The 21,572-nt window shown below is 37.0% G+C and overlaps 1 protein-coding gene across 2 annotated transcripts in view; it reads left to right on the top strand.

Moving 5' to 3' along the window:
- The window catches only part of LOC149778459 (GDP-fucose protein O-fucosyltransferase 1-like), a 49,486-nt gene extending 29,757 nt beyond the window's left edge, over nucleotides 1-19,729 (top strand). For both annotated transcript variants that reach the window (XM_089939297.1, XM_089939298.1), the window contains exons 5-8: nucleotides 1,587-1,764; nucleotides 8,451-8,646; nucleotides 9,382-9,609; nucleotides 14,915-19,729. In XM_089939297.1, coding sequence (XP_089795423.1) covers nucleotides 1,587-1,764; nucleotides 8,451-8,646; nucleotides 9,382-9,609; nucleotides 14,915-15,097 — 785 coding nt within the window. In that variant the 3' untranslated portion in view covers nucleotides 15,098-19,729. The remainder of the gene's footprint in view (nucleotides 1-1,586; nucleotides 1,765-8,450; nucleotides 8,647-9,381; nucleotides 9,610-14,914) is intronic.
- Nucleotides 19,730-21,572: the final 1,843 nt, after the last annotated feature.

Raw genomic sequence — 21,572 nt, 5'->3', positions numbered from 1 at the left:
TTTGCCACCAAGTCTTAAGATTGGTTATTCATGTCTCATTAGCTTCATGTTTCCTCATTAGCTTTCTTTGAAAGGACTGTTAAGACTGGTTATTTATGTTTCCTCATTAGCTTTCTTTGAAAGGACTGTTAAGATTGGTTATTCATGTTTCCTCATTAACTTTCTTTTAAAGGAACTGTTAAGATTGCTTCATGGTCTTTTTCAGCCATAACATATTTTGTGTTCAAATTCAGTTTCCTTGAAATGTTTATACAATGTTCTGCCATGACTGTAGAGAGTGAGCACGTACCCTGGAGTAAGAAACACCTGGGCCTCTCCTAGTTCTTGTTCAAACATAATTTTTCTTTTATAAAATTGAAAAGTGTTGTTTGGCTTTGGGGATATATCCCTGTTTACCACCCCCTTGTTGGCCCTGGTACTGTGCAGGATAGTTGAGTAATTTATAGTAATAATTAGGATGGACTGGATGCTCTGAATAAACTAACAATTACTCTCCATTGGTGGAGCTTAAAATGGGGGGGGGGGGGAATGTCTCTGAAGTACCATATGCATAATCCATTAACCATCATTTTAATAACACTTTTCTATAGACCCTAACTAACGTATGCCCTTATCAAGACATTTTCATATGAAATGCTTGATGAAGTTGGTTGATCCTTATAGTTGTCATGTCCACCCATCAATGATTTGGTTTACACAGATTATTTTTACTGTGAATTGTTGGATTTTAACCAAATTTGGTATGTAGCTTTATGTTGACAAGACCTTAATATAATTATTTTCCAGCCTTCTGCCATTATTTAGAGGAGCTATGGCCCCTGATTGCCTGTCTCTCTAACTTTGTGTCTGTAGCCTGGCTTTATTAAGAATGGTTAGATTTCAACCAAATTTATATGCAACTCTATTTTGATGAAACCTTAAATAAACTAAATTTCCAGCATTTAATGGCATTATTCACAAGAGTTATGACCCCTGATTTGCTCATCCTCCAGACTTTGGTATCTGCAGTGTAGCTTTATGTCTAACAAATTTGGATGAATCTATGGAGCGATTCATTTATTGTATCAGCAGCATTATGGTTATCAAAAAATTCGAAATTTGATTGACTGTTTTCATTTACATATAAATACGCCCGGCCGTAAACAGATCTGTACAGACAGAATAGGATCTGTGCCATGTACATCAAATAGTAAGTAAAAGTAACAGCCTGTGCATTATGTTCAGATTTGAATTTCTGATTTGCACATTTCATTTTACTTGAAACATGAGAAAATCAGAACACAATGAAACAATCAGAAATATTCATGGCAGATTTAAATTTGGTTTTTCATAGGTAATGTATATTCACAAAATTAAATCCGCCTATAAAAATAGTGTCATATCACTACACTGGGTGTTAAATAAACAGTATTACCCAGCACAATTTTATCCCCATGAAATTATCCATTCACTCCCAAAATACATATTTGTATCCTCATGAGTATTACCGATTTTACAGTTCTTGTTTTGAATTAATTTTCATTAATTTTCTTTAAAATTGTTAAAATTGTTATAATTTTTATCATAAGGCTAAATTTTATTTTCAGCCTTCTGTTACCAGGGCAGATCTGATGGAGACAAGAAGAATGACTGCAATGCAAAGGAAGGAAACCCCTTTGGTCCCTTTTGGAACAATTTTAATGTTGACTTTGATAAGTCAGCATTCTATGCGCCACTGTATTTTGATTCCAAAAACCAAAATGAAATGATCCGATGGATTGACAGGTACTTTGTCATCATATGTATGTATTTTGTTGACCATGAGTCTAAATTTAATGAGTCTCTTGGGGTCAGTGTTTGTGGAAGCTCTGACAAAAGAAGATTAAAGAGGTGAGGACTCCCAAGATTTACAGAAAGGCAGGAAACATATATTGGGGATGTGTTTCTTGCCATTCAGGAATAGTTTGGTAATATTTTGGGGATGTGTTTCTTGCCACTCAGGAATAGTTTGGCAGTTATATTGGGGATGTGTTTCTTGCCATTCAGCAATAGTTTGGCAGTTATAGTGGGGATGTGTTTCTTGCCATTCAGGAATAGTTTAGCAATTATATTGGGGATGTGTTTCTTGCCATTCAGTACCACTCCGGTGGGGGCCCCGAGTGGCCGAGTGGTCTAAAGCGCTCACCGTTCCAGATCACTGCCATCTCACCTCTGTCTGCGTATGTTCGAGTCCAAGACTCGGCTAGCATGGGTACGTGGGAAAGCCTGCCAGTAGCTTCTCGTGGGTCGGTGGTTCTTTCCTGGGTTTTCCAGGGTTCTTCCTCCACCAGTTATACTGGCCGCCATATATGGCCTATCTTGTGCTGAAAAATGGCGTTAAACCCTAGAACAACAACAACAACCACTCCGGTGGCCAAGTGGTTAGAGCGTCTGCCTCAGATTACAGGAGGTCATGGGTTCAATCTCCAGCTGAGTCATACCAAAGACTTACAAAAATGGTACTAACAGCTGCCTCGCTTGGCACTCAGCATTAAGAGGTTATTGTCTGGACTGGTCAGCCTGGTGTCAGGATAATGCGATTAAGTGGGACATCATGCTACATGTCTGCGGCATGATGCCCTAGTGCTAGACATTACTATAAACTGTCACACTGCAGACATCATAGAGATGTGACTGAAAAATTGTTAAAGCTACGTTAAAATCCAAATCACACACACACACACACACACACACTTGCCATTCAGGAACAGTTTAGCAATTATATTGGGGTTGTGTTTCTTCAATATTTTTGTTACTAGCCTGTTTAGAAATAGCAGTGATGTTAGTTTTCCTCCTATGATACCAATACAAGTGTCTACACACTTTTAACCAGGTACTGTAGATCCCATCTGCATGCAATTGCTATCTGGTTTGTCATGGTCAGCAAAGGCATTTTGATTGGTCAATTCCAAGCAAGCTTGCTAGCATGATCACAAAATCAGTTAGCATCGATGAATCATTATGTACATAAACCTATTTAGATTTTCAGACTGTTTCAGTGAATTTTGAATGTATCCATTTTGTTGCATTTTGCATTTTTAAAGAAAATATTTGTCATTAGATAGTTTTTGTGATGGATATGTAGATATAACTTTATGATAATGTAACTTTAGGTTTATTAATGTTCATTTTAAAGGTCTTGCAAATGTTTTAGTTTTAAATATAGTGCCTGAAAGGTTCAGCTGTATTGGCTAAGTTAGTCTTTACAGGTGAATGTTATTTGTACATCTGACTTACTGTACATGTGAACTAGTATGCATGTCACTCTTATTCAGATTTACTGTACTTGTGAACCGATATGTACACAGATTTTATGTATGTATGAATCAGTATGGATGTGAGTCCTACATTCAGATTTGCTTTATGTGAATCAATCCTGTGTTCAGATTTACTGTAAATGTGAACGTCAATCCTATGTTCACATTTACTGAACATATGAACCAATATATGTAAGTCTTGCATTCATATTTACTGTATGTGTGACCCAATATGTGTCAGTCTTACATTCATACTTACTGTATGTGTGAACCAATATGTCAGTCTTATTTACTGTATGTGTGACCCATTATATGTCAGTCGTACATTCATATTTACTGTATGTGTGAACCAATATATGTCAGTCTTACACTTATATTTACTGTATTTGAGACCCAATATGTCAGTCTTACATTCATATTTATTGTATGTGTGACCCAATCTGTGTCAGTCTTACATTCATATTTACTGCATGTGTGACCCAATCCATGTCAGCTTTACATTCATATTTACTGTATGTGTGACCCAATATGTGTCAGTCTTACATATTTACTGTATGTGTGACCCAGTATATGTCCGTCTACCCCAGGTGGAGATCAACAAGAGATTGGTTGACCCTCCAACAGTGCTGGAATCTCATAAGGCCATTGAACTTCTGTCTAGTGGGAAAGCTCCAGGAGCAGACTCCATCCCTGCTGAGAACTACAAGTCTGGTGGGCCTAAGCTAGTGGAAAGACTAAGAGAGATGTTCTGTGGGATGTGGAAGCAGAAACACATACCACAGGAATTCAAAGATGCATCCATCATCCACATTTACAAATGCAAAGGCAATCGCCAATCCTGCGACAACCATAGAGGAATGTCTGTACTCTGCATCACAGGCAAGGTCCTTGCCAGGCTTCTGCTGAACAGACTCACAGAGTACCTTGATCATGGCCTACTGCTAGAAAGTTGGTGTGGCTTCAGAAAGGAGAGAGGTACCATCAACATGATCTTTACTGCCAGGCAGATGCAAGAAAAGTATCTTGAACAAAATGTCCAGCTATACACCACCTTTGTGGACCTGACTAAGGCATTTGACACTGTCAGCTGGGAAGACCTTTGTAAGATCATGGCCAAATTTGGATGTCCAAAAGTCTTCATTGAAATGGTGAGGCATTTTCATGATGGCATGTTTGCCCGAGTCCAGGACCAGGGAACTATTCCAAACCCATTGCAGTTACGAATGGTGTGAAACAAGGATGCATCATAGCCCCCACTGTCTTCAGTCTCATGTTCTCTGTAATGTTGATGGATGCTTTCAAGGACAGTGATGTGGGAGTAGGTCTTCAATACCATCTGGACGGGAAGTTGTTCAACCTGAGGAGGCTTCAAGCCAAAACCAAAGTCCAAGTTGAGAACGTTTGTGACCTCCTGTTTGCATATGACTGTGCCCTCAAATCCAGCATGGAAGCAGGCATGCAAAAGAGCATGAATCTTTTTTCCACAGTGTTCACCAACATCGAACTCACCATCTCTACCAGCAAGCCTGAGGTTCTGCATCAGCCAGCTCCTGGAGAAGATTACCTGGAACCATCTGTCACTGTCCATGGCCAAAAGCTCAAAAATGTAGACAGGTTCACATACCTCGGCAGCACCCTCTCACAAGCAGTCCACATAGATGATGAGGTCAACACCAGGATTGCCAAAGCCAGCATAGCATTTGGCAGACTCTGCTCAAATGTCTGGGATGGGAAAGGCATCAAGCTTGCCACCAGACTCAAAGGCTATGTAGCATTTGCTCTCCCCACCCTCCTCTGTGCTTGCGAGACCTGGACTGTGTATAGCTGCCATGTTAAAAAACTGAACCACTTCCATGTGAGCTCCCTGAGAAAACTACTGAAAATCAGATGGCAGGACAAGGTACCAAACACAGAGGTGCTCACTCAGGCTGGCATGACAAGCATTCACACCATGCTGTGTAAGTCACAACTCCGATAGGCTGGCCATGTTGTCTCCATGCCGGTAGAATGCCTACCTAAGAAGGTCTTCTATGGAGAGCTGCAGCAAGGCAAGCGAGCTCACGGTGGTCAGAAGAAGAGGTACAAGGACACCCTCAAGGCCTCGCTGAAGAACTTAGGCATTGACCCTGACAGGTGGGAGAATGTCGCTGCTGATCGATCTGCTTGGCGCAGTCAAGTCAATGCTGGTGCGGCAGCCTTTGAGCAGAAAAGACTGGTGGATGCAGCTGAGAAATGGGATCTGCACAAATCCAGGAACAGCAGTTTTGCAACTCCCAGTCAGCAACTTGTACATCCATGTCCCCACTGCAACAGACTTTTCTGGCCCAGATCTGTCTGATCAGCCATCTCTGGACACCCCCTCCCCCCAAGTGAATTGATGATTGAATGGTCCTCATTGACACTGATGGACAAACATCATCATCATGTGTGACCCAATATACTTATGTCAGTCTTACAGTCATGTATACTGTATGTGTGACCCAATATGCTTATGTCAGTCTTACATTCATATTTACTGTATGTGTGAACCAATATATGTCAGTCTTACACTAATATTTACTGTATTTGAGACCCAATATGTCAGTCTTACATTCATATTTATTGTATGTGTGACCCAATCCCTGTCAGCTTTACATTCATATTTACTGTATGTGTGACCCAATATGTGTCAGTCTTACATATTTACTGTATGTGTGACCCAGTATATGTCCGTCTACCCCAGGTGGAGATCAACAAGAGATTGGTTGACCCTCCAACAGTGCTGGAAACTCATAAGGCCATTGAACTTCTGTCTAGTGGGAAAGCTCCAGGAGCAGACTCCATCCCTGCTGAGAACTACAAGTCTGGTGGGCCTAAGCTAGTGGAAAGACTAAGAGAGATGTTCTGTGGGATGTGGAAGCAGAAACACATACCACAGGAATTCAAAGATGCATCCATCATCCACATTTACAAACGCAAAGGCAATCGCCAATCCTGCGACAACCATAGAGGAATGTCTGTACTCTGCATCACAGGCAAGGTCCTTGCCAGGCTTCTGCTGAACAGACTCACAGAGTACCTTGATCATGGCCTACTGCTAGAAAGTTGGTGTGGCTTCAGAAAGGAGAGAGGTACCATCAACATGATCTTTACTGCCAGGCAGATGCAAGAAAAGTATCTTGAACAAAATGTCCAGCTATACACCACCTTTGTGGACCTGACTAAGGCATTTGACACTGTCAGCTGGGAAGACCTTTGTAAGATCATGGCCAAATTTGGATGTCCAAAAGTCTTCATTGAAATGGTGAGGCATTTTCATGATGGCATGTTTGCCCGAGTCCAGGACCAGGGAACTATTCCAAACTCATTGCAGTTACGAATGGTGTGAAACAAAGATGCATCTTAGCCCCCACTGTCTTCAGTCTCATGTTCTCTGTAATGTTGATGGATGCTTTCAAGGATAGTGATAAGGGAGTAGGTCTTCAATACCATCTGGATGGGAAGTTGTTCAACCTGAGGAGGCTTCAAGCCAAAACCAAAGTCCAAGTTGAGAACGTTTGTGACCTCCTGTTTGCATATGACTGTGCCCTCAAATCCAGCATGGAAGCAGACATGCAAAAGAGCATGAATCTTTTTTCCACAGTGTGCACCAACATCGAACTCACCATCTCTACCAGCAAGCCTGAGGTTCTGCATCAGCCAGCTCCTGGAGAAGATTACCTGGAACCATCCATGGCCAAAAGTTCAAAAATGTAGACAGGTTCACATACCTTGGCAGCACCCTCTCACAAGCAGTCCACATAGATGATGAGGTCAACATCAGGATTGCCAAAGCCAGCATAACATTTGGCAGACTCTGCTCAAATGTCTGGGATGGGAAAGGCATCAAGCTTGCCACCAAACTCAAAGTCTACTCAGCAGTTGTTCTCCCCACCCTCCTCTATGCTTGCGAGACATGGACTGTGTATAGCCACCATGTAAAAAACTGAACAACTTACATGTGAGCTCCCTGAGAAAACTACTGAAAATCAGATGGCAGGACAAGGTACCAAACACAGAGGTGCTCACTCAGGCTGGCATGACAAGCATTCACACCATGCTGTGTAAGTCACAACTCCGATAGGCTGGCCATGTTGTCTCCATGCTGGTAGAATGCCTACCTAAGAAGGTCTTCTTTGGAGAGCTACAGCAAGGTAAGCGATCTCACAGTGGTCAGAAAAAGAGGTACAAGGACACCCTCAAGGCCTCGCTGAAGAACTTAGGCATTGACCCTGACAGGTGGGAGAATGTCGCTGCTGATCGATCTGCTTGGCGCAGTCAAGTCAATGCTGGTGCGGCAGCCTTTGAGCTGAAAAGACTGGTGGATGCGGCTGAGAAACGGGATCTGCACAAATCCAGGAACAGCAGTTTTGCAACTCCCAGTCAGCAACTTGTACATCCATGTCCCCACTGCAACAGACTTTTCTGGCCCAGATCTGACTGATCAGCCATCTCTGGACACCCCCCCCACCAAGTGAATTGATGATTGAATGGTCCTCATTGACACTGATGGACAAACATCATCATCATGTGTGACCCAATATGCTTATGTCAGCCTTACATTCATATTTACTGTATGTGTGACCCAATATGCTTATGTCAGCCTTACATTCATATTTACTGTATGTGTGACCCAATATGCTTATGTCAGTCTTACATTCATATTTACTGTATGTGTGACCCAATATGCTTATGTCAGTCTTACATTCATGTATAATGTATGTGTGACCCAATATGCTTATGTCAGTCTTACATTCATGTATAATGTATGTGTGACCCAATATATGTCAGCATTACATTCATATTTACTGTATGTGTGACCCAATATGCTTATGTCAGTCTTACATTCATGTATACTGTATGTGTGACCCAATATGTCAGTCTTACATTCATATTTACTGTATGTGTGACCCAATATGCTTATGGTAGCCCTGTGTTCAGATACTGAAGAAGATAAGTCTGTTTTCTGTAGCGATATGCAAAGAGGAATGATAATAATAATCTAAAAGATAACACCAAAATCTGCCATTCATACAAATTTAACAGTGCATTTCATCACAAAATGGTAGGAACTGCTTGATTTGTGTTACAGAAAATTGGAGTGGCTGAGGCATTATATTTTAGTTTTTCTTTGGTACATTATTGATTCTATTTCAGGTTTCCAGCAAGTAAGTACCCTGTGTTGGCTTTTACAGGGGCCCCTGGACCATTCCCAGTTCAGGCACACCATCGGTCACTGCAGCGCTACATGCAGTGGTCAGAAGAAATAGAGGAGCAGGCCAAACAGTTCATCAGTAACAACTTTCAAGATCAGCCCTTCCTCGGAATACATTTACGTCTTGGTTCTGATTTTGTAAGATAGAAGTTCTTTAATACCGAGGAAATAATTTTGTCAATCTACAGTACTTTTTCATTAACAAATAGGGTAAATTAAATTTGCACAAATACTGGTGTGCAGTTTATTTTCAGTACCACCATTACAATAAAGAGTTCTATCCCTTTGACCATGGCCCCAAGTGGCCGAGTGGTCTAAAGCACTCACTGTTCCGGATCACTGCCATCTCACCGCTGTCTGTGTGGGTTAGAGTCTCAGGCTGGGCTAACGTTGGTACGTGAGAAAGCTTGCCAGTAGCTTCTCGTGGGTTGGTGGTTCTTCCCAGGGTTTTCCAGGGTTCTTTCTCCACCAGTTTTACTGGCCACCATTTATAGCCTATCTTGTGCTGAAAAATGGCATTAAACCCTACAACAACAACAACTCTCCCATTGACCATGAAAGCCATGAAATTCTGAAGGAAATGTTAGAAAAAACAATTGTGCCCAAATAAAATTAAATGTTTTATCTAATGACATTTAGAACTATCAGACATTTTTGGTAAAGTAATAAATGTCCTGTTTGGGTTTGTTGTTTGCAGATTGATTGAGTTTGCACATTTTTAAAAAATGTCTAATGAATTCAAGCTCTAATGTTTAAAGTTTATACTTTACAAGAATCCACACTTAAAACATTTTAGATGGTTTAGTGATGTTTACTTTTCTTAAGTTTAGGAACAATGTTTGAGTTTGCTGAGATGCTAATTTGTAATTTCAGCAAAATGCCTGTCGCCATGTAAAGGACAGTCCCCTACTATTTGCTGCAGCTCAGTGCCTTGGTTACAGGAATGAACATGGTCGTGCCACTATGGAGATGTGCTACCAGTCTGATGATACCATTATTAGAGATGTGAAAAAACAACTGGACCAGTCTGGTGTCATGAAGGTTTTTATTGCCACAGACAGTAAGGACCTGATTGGCAAGCTGTCTTCCGCATTTGAGGGGGTAAATACATCAGATTATCAACATTTTCATCGTAGTTAAAGAAGAGAAGGTTAGAACTAAAATGCTTTGTGTATATGATAAAGATACAATATCCTCCTCTTTGGTTCTGCTAGTTTTATTTTCATGTTTTTGCATCAAGAATATTGTTACTCTCCATCTGTCTCTGACTCAGTAACCACAGAATAATGGAAATTCACCACATTTGATATATAAGTTGCCAATATGATAAAAATCTGCAAGGAGAGTAAAATATTTCACCACCTCCACTGGAGTCTTGGAGAAAGTGTAAAAAGTCCAATGACAAAAGTGGCAGTTAGTGACATATAATAGATTTCAAGTTATGAGTCATGATCATGGTCCCCATCACCACAGTACAGCTCTAGATGAGTCTTATCTGTGTAAAAGTCTATGCTGTCCCACTGATATTATCTCTGGTAAGTTCTCTTAGTTTTAGAGATTAAGAACATGGTGAATGATAAGTGGAACTTTTACTTGCAATCTAAGTTTTGGTTTGGTGCTTTAATGCACAGCAACACAAATAAGTTATTTAGTGCCAAGGCAATTGGACTAAATTGCCTTGCCCAATGACACTCCATAGTAGCTGCCCTGGGCTGGTCCATTGGTAGGATTCAAACCTGCACCCATTTGGTCATGAGACCATCTTGCTAACCCCAGATCCATTGCAGTTCCTACATTTTAAGTAGGACGCATTTTTAATTTATCATCATACTCACATTTTGTAGGCAGGAAGTATAGGTTTCATACCAGTTAGTATAAACGTGTGAGGCCTTTTCTTTGAATCAACTGAAATATTGTAGTGACTACTCTTTCACACATTCTTTTCACAACATTCACAGAAAATCAAGCGATGTGATTTGAAGATTGTTTGTTACAGTCCAAAAGAGTATAATTGTTATGCTATGTCCTTCAGTGCCATGTTTTTGTCCTTCATGAGGCCATGTCATAAATCTTACTCCCAAGTATAGAGACTTTTAAGTATAGTAAACACTGGTAGATATCACAGTTGATTGGATGGTGAATTACATATAAAGGCGGGGTTAAAAGTCATAATGTGATGTTGACTGCCGACATTACTGCCCTGTAAATAGTGTAAACAACACTAAATGTCATACATTTATATTGTGACATTTACTGTCACTAGTTTTGCTTTCAGTTTCTATAATGTGCACTGGTAGACCTCTTAGCTCCCAATGACGTCAAATAACAAGTTTGGTAATTGACTTGCCCAGTGACATTCTTATGCAAATAGCAAGTCTGGTAATGGACTTGCCCAATGACATTCTTGTGCAAATAGGAAGTCTTGAATTGGACTTGCCCAGTGACATTCTTATGCAATTAGCAAGTCTGGTAATGGACTTGACAGTGACATTCAATCTGCAGAATTTGGCTTTATTTACAGATTAGACCAGAAATATTCTGTATCCATGCATTTATTTTTTGAAACTTGTGAGACTATCATTCACATTCTTTGCTTAATTGAAAACACAAAATTCTCTGGAAGCTTCTTTTCTTTAAAAAAAGTAAAATTACAGCTCATAATATACTTGTAGTAAGTGAGTAAGCTTGCCAGTAGTTTTCAATGGGTGGGTGGTTCTTACCAGGGTTTTTCCCGGATTCTTCCACCACCAGTTTTGCCATGTATGCCTAGCTTGTGCAGAGAAATGGCATAAAACCCAAGACAAAAACAACTTAAAATATATACTTTAATAACTGGTAGACAGGGACATTCATTTCATTAATTAGAACTACATTTTGTGTTGAACGCTTATCTCAGTAGTATACATTTGCTAAAAATAACTGATATTAATCTTTTGGCAGAGGGTAAATCTGGCATTGAATTGGCAGCCCGTTATTCATGCTATTGAATTTTTGGATAAAAGACCACTTATTGAACTTTGCGTTTCAAGGAAGGAAGCAAACACATATTAAAAAAGACACCCAGTCATTATGTTGTGAAATTGTTAAAATATGTTGTCAGATTATTCAGAGATCAATGATCCCTTTTAAGAGTTAATAATATCTAGGGTTAATGTGGTATTGTCAGGTTTAATTATAACATCTAGGGTTGATGTGCCAATGCCAGGTTTATAATATCTAGGGTTAATTGGGTACGGTAATATCAGGTTTTATAATAAATGTAAAGTTTAACAATAATATCTAGGGTTGATGTTATAATGTCAGATTTGGTGATAATATCTAGGGTTAATATGATATTGTCAAGGTTAACAATAATATATAGGGTTAATGTGACATTGTCAGGTTGAACAGATCTATCTAGGGCTAATGTGATATTGTCAGGTTTAATAATAATAATAAAGGGCTAATGTGATATTGTCAGGTTTAATAATAATATCTAGGGCTAATGTGATATTGTCAGGTTTAATAATGATATCTAGGGCTAATGTGATATTGTCAGGTTGAACAGATCCATCTAGGGCTAATGTGATATTGTCAGGTTTAATAATAATATCTAGGGCTAATGTGATATTGTCAGGTTTAATAATAACATCTAGGGCTAATGTGATATTGTCAGGTTGAACAGATCTATCTAGGGCTAATGTGATATTGTCAGGTTTAATAATAATATCTAGGGCTAATGTGATATTGTCAGGTTGAACAGATCCATCTAGGGCTAATGTGATATTGTCGGGTTTAATAATAATATCTAGGGCTAATGTGATATTGTCAGGTTTAATAATAATATCTAGGGCTAATGTGATATTGTCAGGTTGAACAGATCTATCTAGGGCTAATGTGATATTGTCAGGTTTAATAATAATATCTAGGGCTAATATGATATTGTCAGGTTTAATAATAATATCTAGGGCTAATATGATATTGTCAGGTTAATAATAATATCTAGGGCTAATGTGATATTGTCAGGTTTAACAATAATACTTGGGGTTAAATATGCTAATGCATACATGACAATCATTACGCTTTTATACCTAATTAAGTGGGAGGTCGTGGGTTAAAACCCCAGCTGAGTCATACCAAAGACTTAAAAAATTGGTTCTGATAGTTGCCTCACTAGGTGCTCAGCATTAAGAGGTTAGTGTTAGGACTGGTTGGCCTGGTGTCAGGATAATGTAACTGGGTGGGACATCATGCTACATGTCTGTGGCATGATACCCTAGTGATAGACATCACTATAAACTGCCACACTGCAGACATCGTAGTGATATGACTGAAAAATTGTTAAAGCTATGTTAAAAATCCTAATCACACACACATAATTATGTCTCACCTGTATAAGGATTATGCTTTTCAGGTACATTAAAAATATTTAAAAAATAAAGCAAAAAAGAGTTGTGCTTGTCATTTTTATTATCATCTCTTTAATCTCACTCAACATATAAATTAAAGAACATTCTGAAAACAAAGGCTGCTGTGTAAGAAAAAGAGTAAATTTGCTCATCCAGACCTACACATACTTTCCTGATTTTCTGTTGATAGGAATTGTATATAAAAATTTTCAAAAAAAACCAGACAGGTTTCTTTAATTTGAAACTTTGCCTACAGATTCATTATATTGATAATATAATTAGAGCAATTGTATGTGACAAATTTCTAAGAAAACATGCAGGTTTCTTTAATTTGTCATTGTCTTTAATTTTCACAAATTCATTATATTGATAATATAGTTAGGTAGTGGACCAGTCTGTAGTTTTAAAGAATATGGTACCAGATTCTTTATTGAAACATGCTTTTACAGTGTGACTTGTGGATGTTATATGACTGAAAATTGTTTGACCAGCTGGATCTTTTTAAACTTAAGAACATATCAGATCAGAAAAAGGATAAATCAACACTGCTTTACAAGTTTGAAAAGAAGAATATGAGTTTTTAATTTCAGAATGTGTGGACATCACGATCAATCAACAAAAATTAGACATGTAGACTAGTTATAGTGACTGTTGAACATAAATATTTTGTCAGTAAGCTTTGTGTTTGTATTCTGGTTCTAATCCATATGGATTTTCCCATTCTTGCCAAGACTTTTAACCAGCAACAGATCCAGGTTAGTAGCAAAAGTATATGCATATTTTGTATACAGTATGCTCAATGTATAGAATACACTTTGCATACTCAGATTACGCTTGGAGTCAGGTTTAATTATAATTATTAATAATGATATTTAGGATTAATGTGGTAATGTGTTATTTAATAATAATTAATAATAATATCTAGGATTAATGTGGTAATGTATGATTTAATAATAATTAATAATATCTTGGATTAATGTGGTAATGTATGTTTTAATAATAATTAATAATAATATCTTGGATTAATGTGGTAATGTATGATTTAATAATAATTAATAATAATATCTTGGATTAATATTGTAATGTATGATTTAATAATAATTAATGATAATATCTTGGATTAATGTGGTAATGTATGATTTAATAATAATTAATAATAATATCTTGGATTAATGTGGTAATGTATGATTTAATAATAATTAATAATACTATCTTGGATTAATGTGGTAATGTATGATTTAATAATTATTAATAATACTATCTTGGATTAATGTGCTAATGTCAGGTTTAATAATAATATCTTGGATTAATGTGGTAGTGTCAGGTTTAATGATAATTAATAATAATATCTAGGAATAATGTGGTATTGTCAGGTTTAACAATGATTAATAATAATATATTGTGTTAGTGTGGTAATAGGATTAAATGTCAGGTTTAATAAAAATATTAATATTAATAATAATATCTAGGATTAAATGTCAGGTTTAATTATAATTATTAATAATGATATTTAGGATTAATGTGGTAATGTATGATTTAATAATAATTAATGATAATATCTTGGATTAATGTGGTAATGTATGATTTAATAATAATTAATAATAATATATTGTGTTAGTGTGGTAATAGGATTAAATGTCATGTTTAATAAAAATATTAATATTAATAATAATATCTAGGATTAAATGTCAGGTTTAATTATAATTATTAATAATGATATTTAGGATTAATGTGGTAATGTATGATTTAATAATAATAATAATATATTGTGTTAGTGTGGTAATAGGATTAAATATCAGGTTTAATAAAAATATTAATAATAATAATCTAGGATTAAATGTCAGTTTTAATAAAAATATTAATAATAATATTAATAATAATAATCTAGGATTAAATGTCCGTTTTAATAATATTATCCATGGGTAAAGTGGTAATGTCAAAATGTTGGATGTAAAGAAATGTAATGGCCAAACATTTCTAATATTCCTTGTAGTCTTGCTAACATCTATTATTTTCAGGTGAAGTTTGTGAAACATGACCCTCCATACCCACAGGTAGAAATGGCCATTCTGGGAAAAGCAGACTACTTCATTGGAAATTGTATATCTACATTCACTGCATTTATCAAAAGAGAAAGAGATGTGCAGAACAAACCAACAGCTTTCTGGGATTTTCCACCACAAAAACATGATGAATTGTAATTTTTTCTTGTTATCAAAAGTTTGCAGAGATGAGGAAATTGTGGATGAACCTTTTTGCTTTATATGAGTCTCTTGCTAATGACTTTTTATCATTACAAGATAGTTGTTAAACTTAGGTGGCATTTCAGTGAGTTGGTGTAATTTTATCCACATGGGGAGGGATAGAAGTGTTTTTTTATGCACAGGAATCTGTTATTTTGAGGTGATGTTACATTAAGGCATCACTGAGTCTATGAATGTATATCATGCGAGTCATTCAGTAAAATTGGGTGTAAAACTTAAATAAGCCACATGAGTTGAATATAAGTGAAAAATAAATAGATGTGAGTTGGTTGGTTGGATTGATGATTAAATATCTAAGTGCCTTTCCCAAGGACACTGAGGTAACACAGGGGTTAATGAGTTAACAAGGGCTTTGGAAATTTCTTACAAATTGTCAAGGAATGGCTAATTTTGTAATTTATGTGCATTGTTGATGCACATATGATTAAGTACACAAGGAATATTCAAATTTGGTAACATCATCAAACTTCACCCATTAATACAGCTGATAGCTTTCATACAAGTCAAAAGTCTTCATACAGGACACAGACGTACAGACATTAATTCAGCTTATAGCTTTCATATAAGACTGACTTACTGACATTACAACAGCTTATAGCTTTCATATAGGACTGACTTACTGACATTACAACAGCTTATAGCTTTCATATAAGACAGACTTACTGACATTACAACAGCAAATAGCTCTCATAAAAAAAAGACTGACATAAATACAGTCAAAAGTTTTCATACAAGACAGACTTTCTGACACCACTTTAGCTGATAGCTTAAATAAAAAGACAGACTTATTGACATAGGTACAGCTGAAAGCTTTTAAACAAGACAGACTCTAGCTGATAACTTTACTGATATTACTACAGTCAAAAGCTTTCATACAGGACAGACTGACTGATATAGGTACAGCCAAAAGCTTTCATACAAGACACTTACTGATATTATTAATTCAGCTGATTACTTTCATACAAGACTGACTTAATGACATTGGTACAGTTGGTAACTTTCATGCAAGACTGACTTAATGACATTGGTACAGTTGGTAACTTTCATGCAAGACTGACTTAATGACATTGGTACAGTTGGTAACTTTCATGCAAGACTGACTTAATGACATTGGTACAGTTGGTAACTTTCATACAAGACTGACTTGATGACATTGGTACAGTTGGTAACGTTCAAACAAGACAGATTTGCTGATGTTGCTACATCATACAATACAGATTTACTGACATTAGCTTTCATATAAGACCAGCTTACCGTCACAAAAATTTATGTTGCTTAATTTTTTGTAGAAACTGTTAAGAAAGTTTAGTTTTAAGCATTGTTAATGCTAGAATCATTAAACTAGATAATTCTATGCATCTCTGGTAGTACCAAACCTATTCCTCCAAAGAAGATGTATATGACCTTCATTTTACCAGTTCTTGTATTTACCTCATGACTACATACATTTTTCCATCCTATCTAGTACCACTCCGGTGGCCTAGTGGTTAGAGTGTCCACCTCGGATATAGGAGGTCATGGGTTTGATCCCTGGCCAAGTCATACCAAAGGCTTACAAAAATGGTACTAACAGCTGCCTTGCTTGGCGCTCAGCATTAAGAGGTTAGTGTTAGGACTGGTTGGCCTGGTGTCAGGATAATGTGACTGGGTGGGACATCATGCTATATGTCTGCGGCATGATGCTTCAGTGCTAGACATCACTGTAAACTCACATTGCAGACATCATGGCGATATGACTGAAAAGTTGTTAAAGCTACGTTAAAAATCCAAATCACACACACACACCATCTTATCTAGATTCCTGAAAGAGGTGATATCTGTCAGTGAGCACTACACCCTCATTGTAAACATAGGTCATAATGGGCCTTATTTTATTCTTCACATCTTTGGGTTAGATTTTGTCATATCATTTATCAAACACTATTCATGATAGAATCATGAATTTGAGATGATATGCATCTTTATTGGTACTACTTCCCTGCAGCAAATGGCTTTGGTTAGTTTCTGCATTTGGCTGTAAGCATACTCTTCTATCTAGAACCATGAAACTTGGGCAGGTTGTGCATCATGTTGTGAAATGAAGTATCTTTGACTTATATTTTATGCTCATGATTTTCTTGAATCTTTGCATTTAAAGCTCATTTCTTAGTTGCTGTTAGTATAATAAAACTTGATAATCAGATGCATCTCTTTTAGTACTACCCACTACAACCAGGTCACTGTGACCAAAATTATGTGCTTGATTAACATATATTTGTATTGTACATGCCAGTGAGGAGAAGAATGAACTGTATACATTTCTTGTGAAGCCACAGATGTAGTAGCTAATTAAGGTGATTACTGATGCATGATCTACGCTTGCAGTAGTGGCAATACTTGGTGTCACTTCAAATTAGCTTGAGTCCTCTGGTATCCATTTAGTAAGATCTGGCTTAGGGATGGACAATGATCATAGCCTCTGAAATATATATTTATTTTTTATAAAAAGTAAAAGGAAATAAATTTTTTGTTAATTTTTATAAATTTATTAAAATTCCTCTACTTCGATACCATTGAAAGGAATGGGCTTATGTTATTGTTTGATGTGTTTTGTGTCCTCCCATATGCAGTAGTCATGTGCCACTTTTTACATTCATATCATATACTTGGGTTGAAATTATGAAGGTCTGTAGTATATTATCATTTTCTTATTGGGTTCGAACCCTGGCCAAGTCATACTAAAGACATAAAAATGGTATGTACAGCTGCCTCGCTAGGTGCTCAGCATTAAGAGGTTAGTGTTAGGACTGGTTGGCCTGGTGTCATGATAATGTGACTGGGTATGACATGATGCTACATCTCTGCGGCATGATGCCCCAGTGCTAGACATCACTATAAACTACCACACTACAGAACTGATAGCATTATGACTAGAAAAATGTTAAAGCTATGTTAAAAATCCAAATCACAAACACATTTTGTTTTTCATAGTTTTCCTCGATGTTTTTGTCAAAATAATATCATTTATACAAAATATGTAAATGGAGATAATTGTACAGACACAAGATTTGCAAAGATTAGTGTATCAGTCTTTATTGACACAGGCTATATCACTTTGTCCCATTTATGCTACTACTAACCAGGTGACTTATCTGTGTTCTATAGTCTTTACTAGATTACATAGATGAATGACAGTGCATGTACTTACCATTCTAACTGCAGGTCAATACTATATATACATTCCTATAAAATGTGTGTGCCAATGATAAGCGATATGTGATGGTATTCATCAAGTGATGAATTTAAGACTAAAACTCGTTAATTTTTCACTCTGGAAATCCAATCCAATTTCTTGTTGATTATCTGTATCGTTTTAAAAGAATTAACATTATTGATTGCACCATCAAATAAATTTCAGGGTTGTAGGTACAAGTTTTAGTAAAACCTGTCTTTAGTGGACATTCTGAAGACAATTTGATTCTGTCCATTATAAGCAGGTATATGACTTCAGTATACACTTACAGAATTGGTACCAACAAAATTAGTTTGGATAGGTTTTACTGCAAATGAAATATTCACTGTTACACATCAAAACTTAAAGCACTGCAGATTTGCAGTTTTTGGTAGTGTCCTATTTCCCAAGTTACTGACATGAGAATGTGTTATTACACTGGATCTGAGCAAGTCCTTAAAGTGACAGGCATCTGAGTGGTTCATTAAACAAGTTTAAAATAGCCAGTATTGTATGTCTTTAGAGTCATGGTGTATTGAAGCCTAATTTCTTTGTACCATCCTTGTTACATTATGTTATGCATTATAAGAGGGCACTGCAGCTATGGGAGCTGTTACATTCCACTTCTGAACTGTTTATTTGCCCATAGCATGCAGCAGGCACACCTTGTCTTTTCCATCTGTCCCATGTTTTAAACTGTTCAATCGCATACATAAACATTATAATAGAGAAAGCTAACCTGAAGCTTTCCTCCTTGTACTAAGGACTTCACAAGCAAAACTGACAGGGTGAAAGACAGTGCCATCATGACTATATTGGGAAAACGGAAAGGACATTGAAAGCAAGATTTAATGAACATAGAAGACCAAGTTCAAGCTCGTATGAAGTATCACAGCATGTCCACAATGTTTGCCCTGGCCATACTGTATCTTTGGGCCGTTACAACCTGCTGTATATCTGAGACACTGTTAACATTTCTCACTATTCCCTTGGATGATGTTAACAGTCTGTAGAGATTAAATCAATCTGCTGATGAAGTCCTTTGTACAGGGCCAGAAGCTTCAATTTAGCTTTCTCTATATTGTTTATGTATGTGATTGAACATTGTAAAACATTATCAAATATTACTTGATAAGTGAAATTTGGCTAGCATATTTAAATGCATATGTAGATCACCATATTTGTATACATATATTGTTTTTCAGGCCATTATAGCAACTTTTCAATTGTTGAAAACATTTTTTAACTCATTGGATGTGGGGTTTTTTGTGACAAAAACCTTATTTATATGATTAATCAAAACCAAATTGAGGTTGAATGTTATATTTTCTTTTATATGTAGATAAAATTAGATTTTAAGGCCACTGCATTAAGTTTTCATTTTGTTAAACATATTATTCAAATGTTTTGATAAGTTATTTTTGGGGGACCTTGCCAGCACAGTTAAGCAGCAACCACTTAAGGCAGGCAAATGGAATATATGATGCACATTCTTTGTGCACATAGAAATGACCAGTGAAAGATTCTGATACATGTATAAATATTTCTTCAATTTTTTAAATTATTTTTTTGTATACTATGCCTTTTGATCTGCATGTCTGCAATGGTGTTGGGTGCATGTGTGTTTGTTAAAGCTGGTTTTGTTGGTGTAAGAAACTGGTCCGAAATGAGGGTTTTCCCTCCTTCAAAGTGCTATTCATTTATTCTATATATAACATTTTTTAAAATTATTTTTCTTTTTGCACATTTTTTTATCCTGCAGGGATGGTTTTAATTATTGATCTTTAACTTGATCAAAGCAAAAGGTTAGAAATGCAATTTTTAAAAATTATTTAAAGTTTATGAGAGAATTAAATTTTATATGATCTATTAAGTACTGCAAGTGATGAAATATTTCAGTATTTTTAAGAAAGAAAAACAGCATCAAAGTGATTTAGCATTTAATGGATGCAAAGACAATGAATATGCAATAAAAAAGGGAAGAAAGGCAAAAACTGGCTTTCATTTCCTGTCCTGGATATCAATTTTGCCGTTTCTTTGGGGGGGGGGGGGGGCATCATGGGTACTTAAATTATGCCAATAATACAGGTTGGACACTTGAATGATTAAAACAATACTACTTCCTGCATGAGCACAATTCAAACACATATCATCAAGGTCAATCCATTGGATCATACTAACACAATGTTACTGGCCGTAGAGCCATCACCAACTGTCCAACATGGGGGACCTATTGAGAAGATGGCCCAGCCAACTAGTTTGTTGCTTGCAGTTCCAACTCATTGAGGGAATGTCCCCCCAATTTTATGCAGCGCAGTGGGCGTAAGTCCCCACCCCTGCATGTCTGAGCATGACCTTAGGGCTTGTAAGTCAGGTTGCATGAGGTTTGTACCAGATCTATTGGATCCAATGCATAATAAAACTACACTATTGCTGGCCATCCTGCCAACCGAACATAGGGACATTTTTGTTGAAACAGTCCAGCCAACTAATATTTTAGCCTACCATCAGTAACATACCCTTACTATTATGGAGATTTCAGTGAGAAGTCTGTCCATCCAGCCAGGCCTCTGCAGTGGCCAGTACCAGTGATAACCAGACCATCATCTATATCTCCAGCATCCAGGCTGACCATTCGCCAGGCAAACCAGCTTGCAGTTCCAGCAGTACTGGACTGCTTGTCCACAAGGGAGAGCTAGTGACATTTTCAAAGGGACTCTAATTGAGTCTTTGATGCCACCTGGTAGGGCTTCTCCAGAGCTGCAGGTAGACCCAGACTGGGACTTGGTTTGATGCAACTCCTTCAAATCAGCCAAACTCAGATCCTACCACAGAAATGACTGAATTTTAACTTCATAACCACTGTCCAGGACTTTTATAGGGTGTTGGCTACTTCAGATCTCTCTCCACCCCCTACTGCTACTCAGGACTATAAAGTTAAAGAATCGGTAGATCTCGACAAGGAGGAAGAGACACAGTCTTTCTGGCTTGTTCCCCAATCGTCTAGAATTAAGGTGATCAATGACCCAACTTTTGTGAAGTATTGGTGACCCATAAACTATAAGGCTTTCTTCTCAGAAAGCCAAATTCCAGTGACATTTTCATCTAGGTGTAAAACTCAGATACCATCAGTAGTGATCTCCCAGCCCTTGACAAAAAGATAGCAGATGTTCAAATGTCTGTTCTTCACAGTTTTATAAA

The sequence above is a fragment of the Sinohyriopsis cumingii genome, chromosome 17, assembly GCF_028554795.1.
Source record: "Sinohyriopsis cumingii isolate HCF-2022 chromosome 17, ASM2855479v2, whole genome shotgun sequence".
NCBI classification, from domain to species: Eukaryota; Metazoa; Mollusca; class Bivalvia; order Unionida; family Unionidae; genus Sinohyriopsis; species Sinohyriopsis cumingii.
Note: the sequence above shows the minus strand (reverse complement) of the source record. Positions and strands in the feature narration are given on the sequence as shown.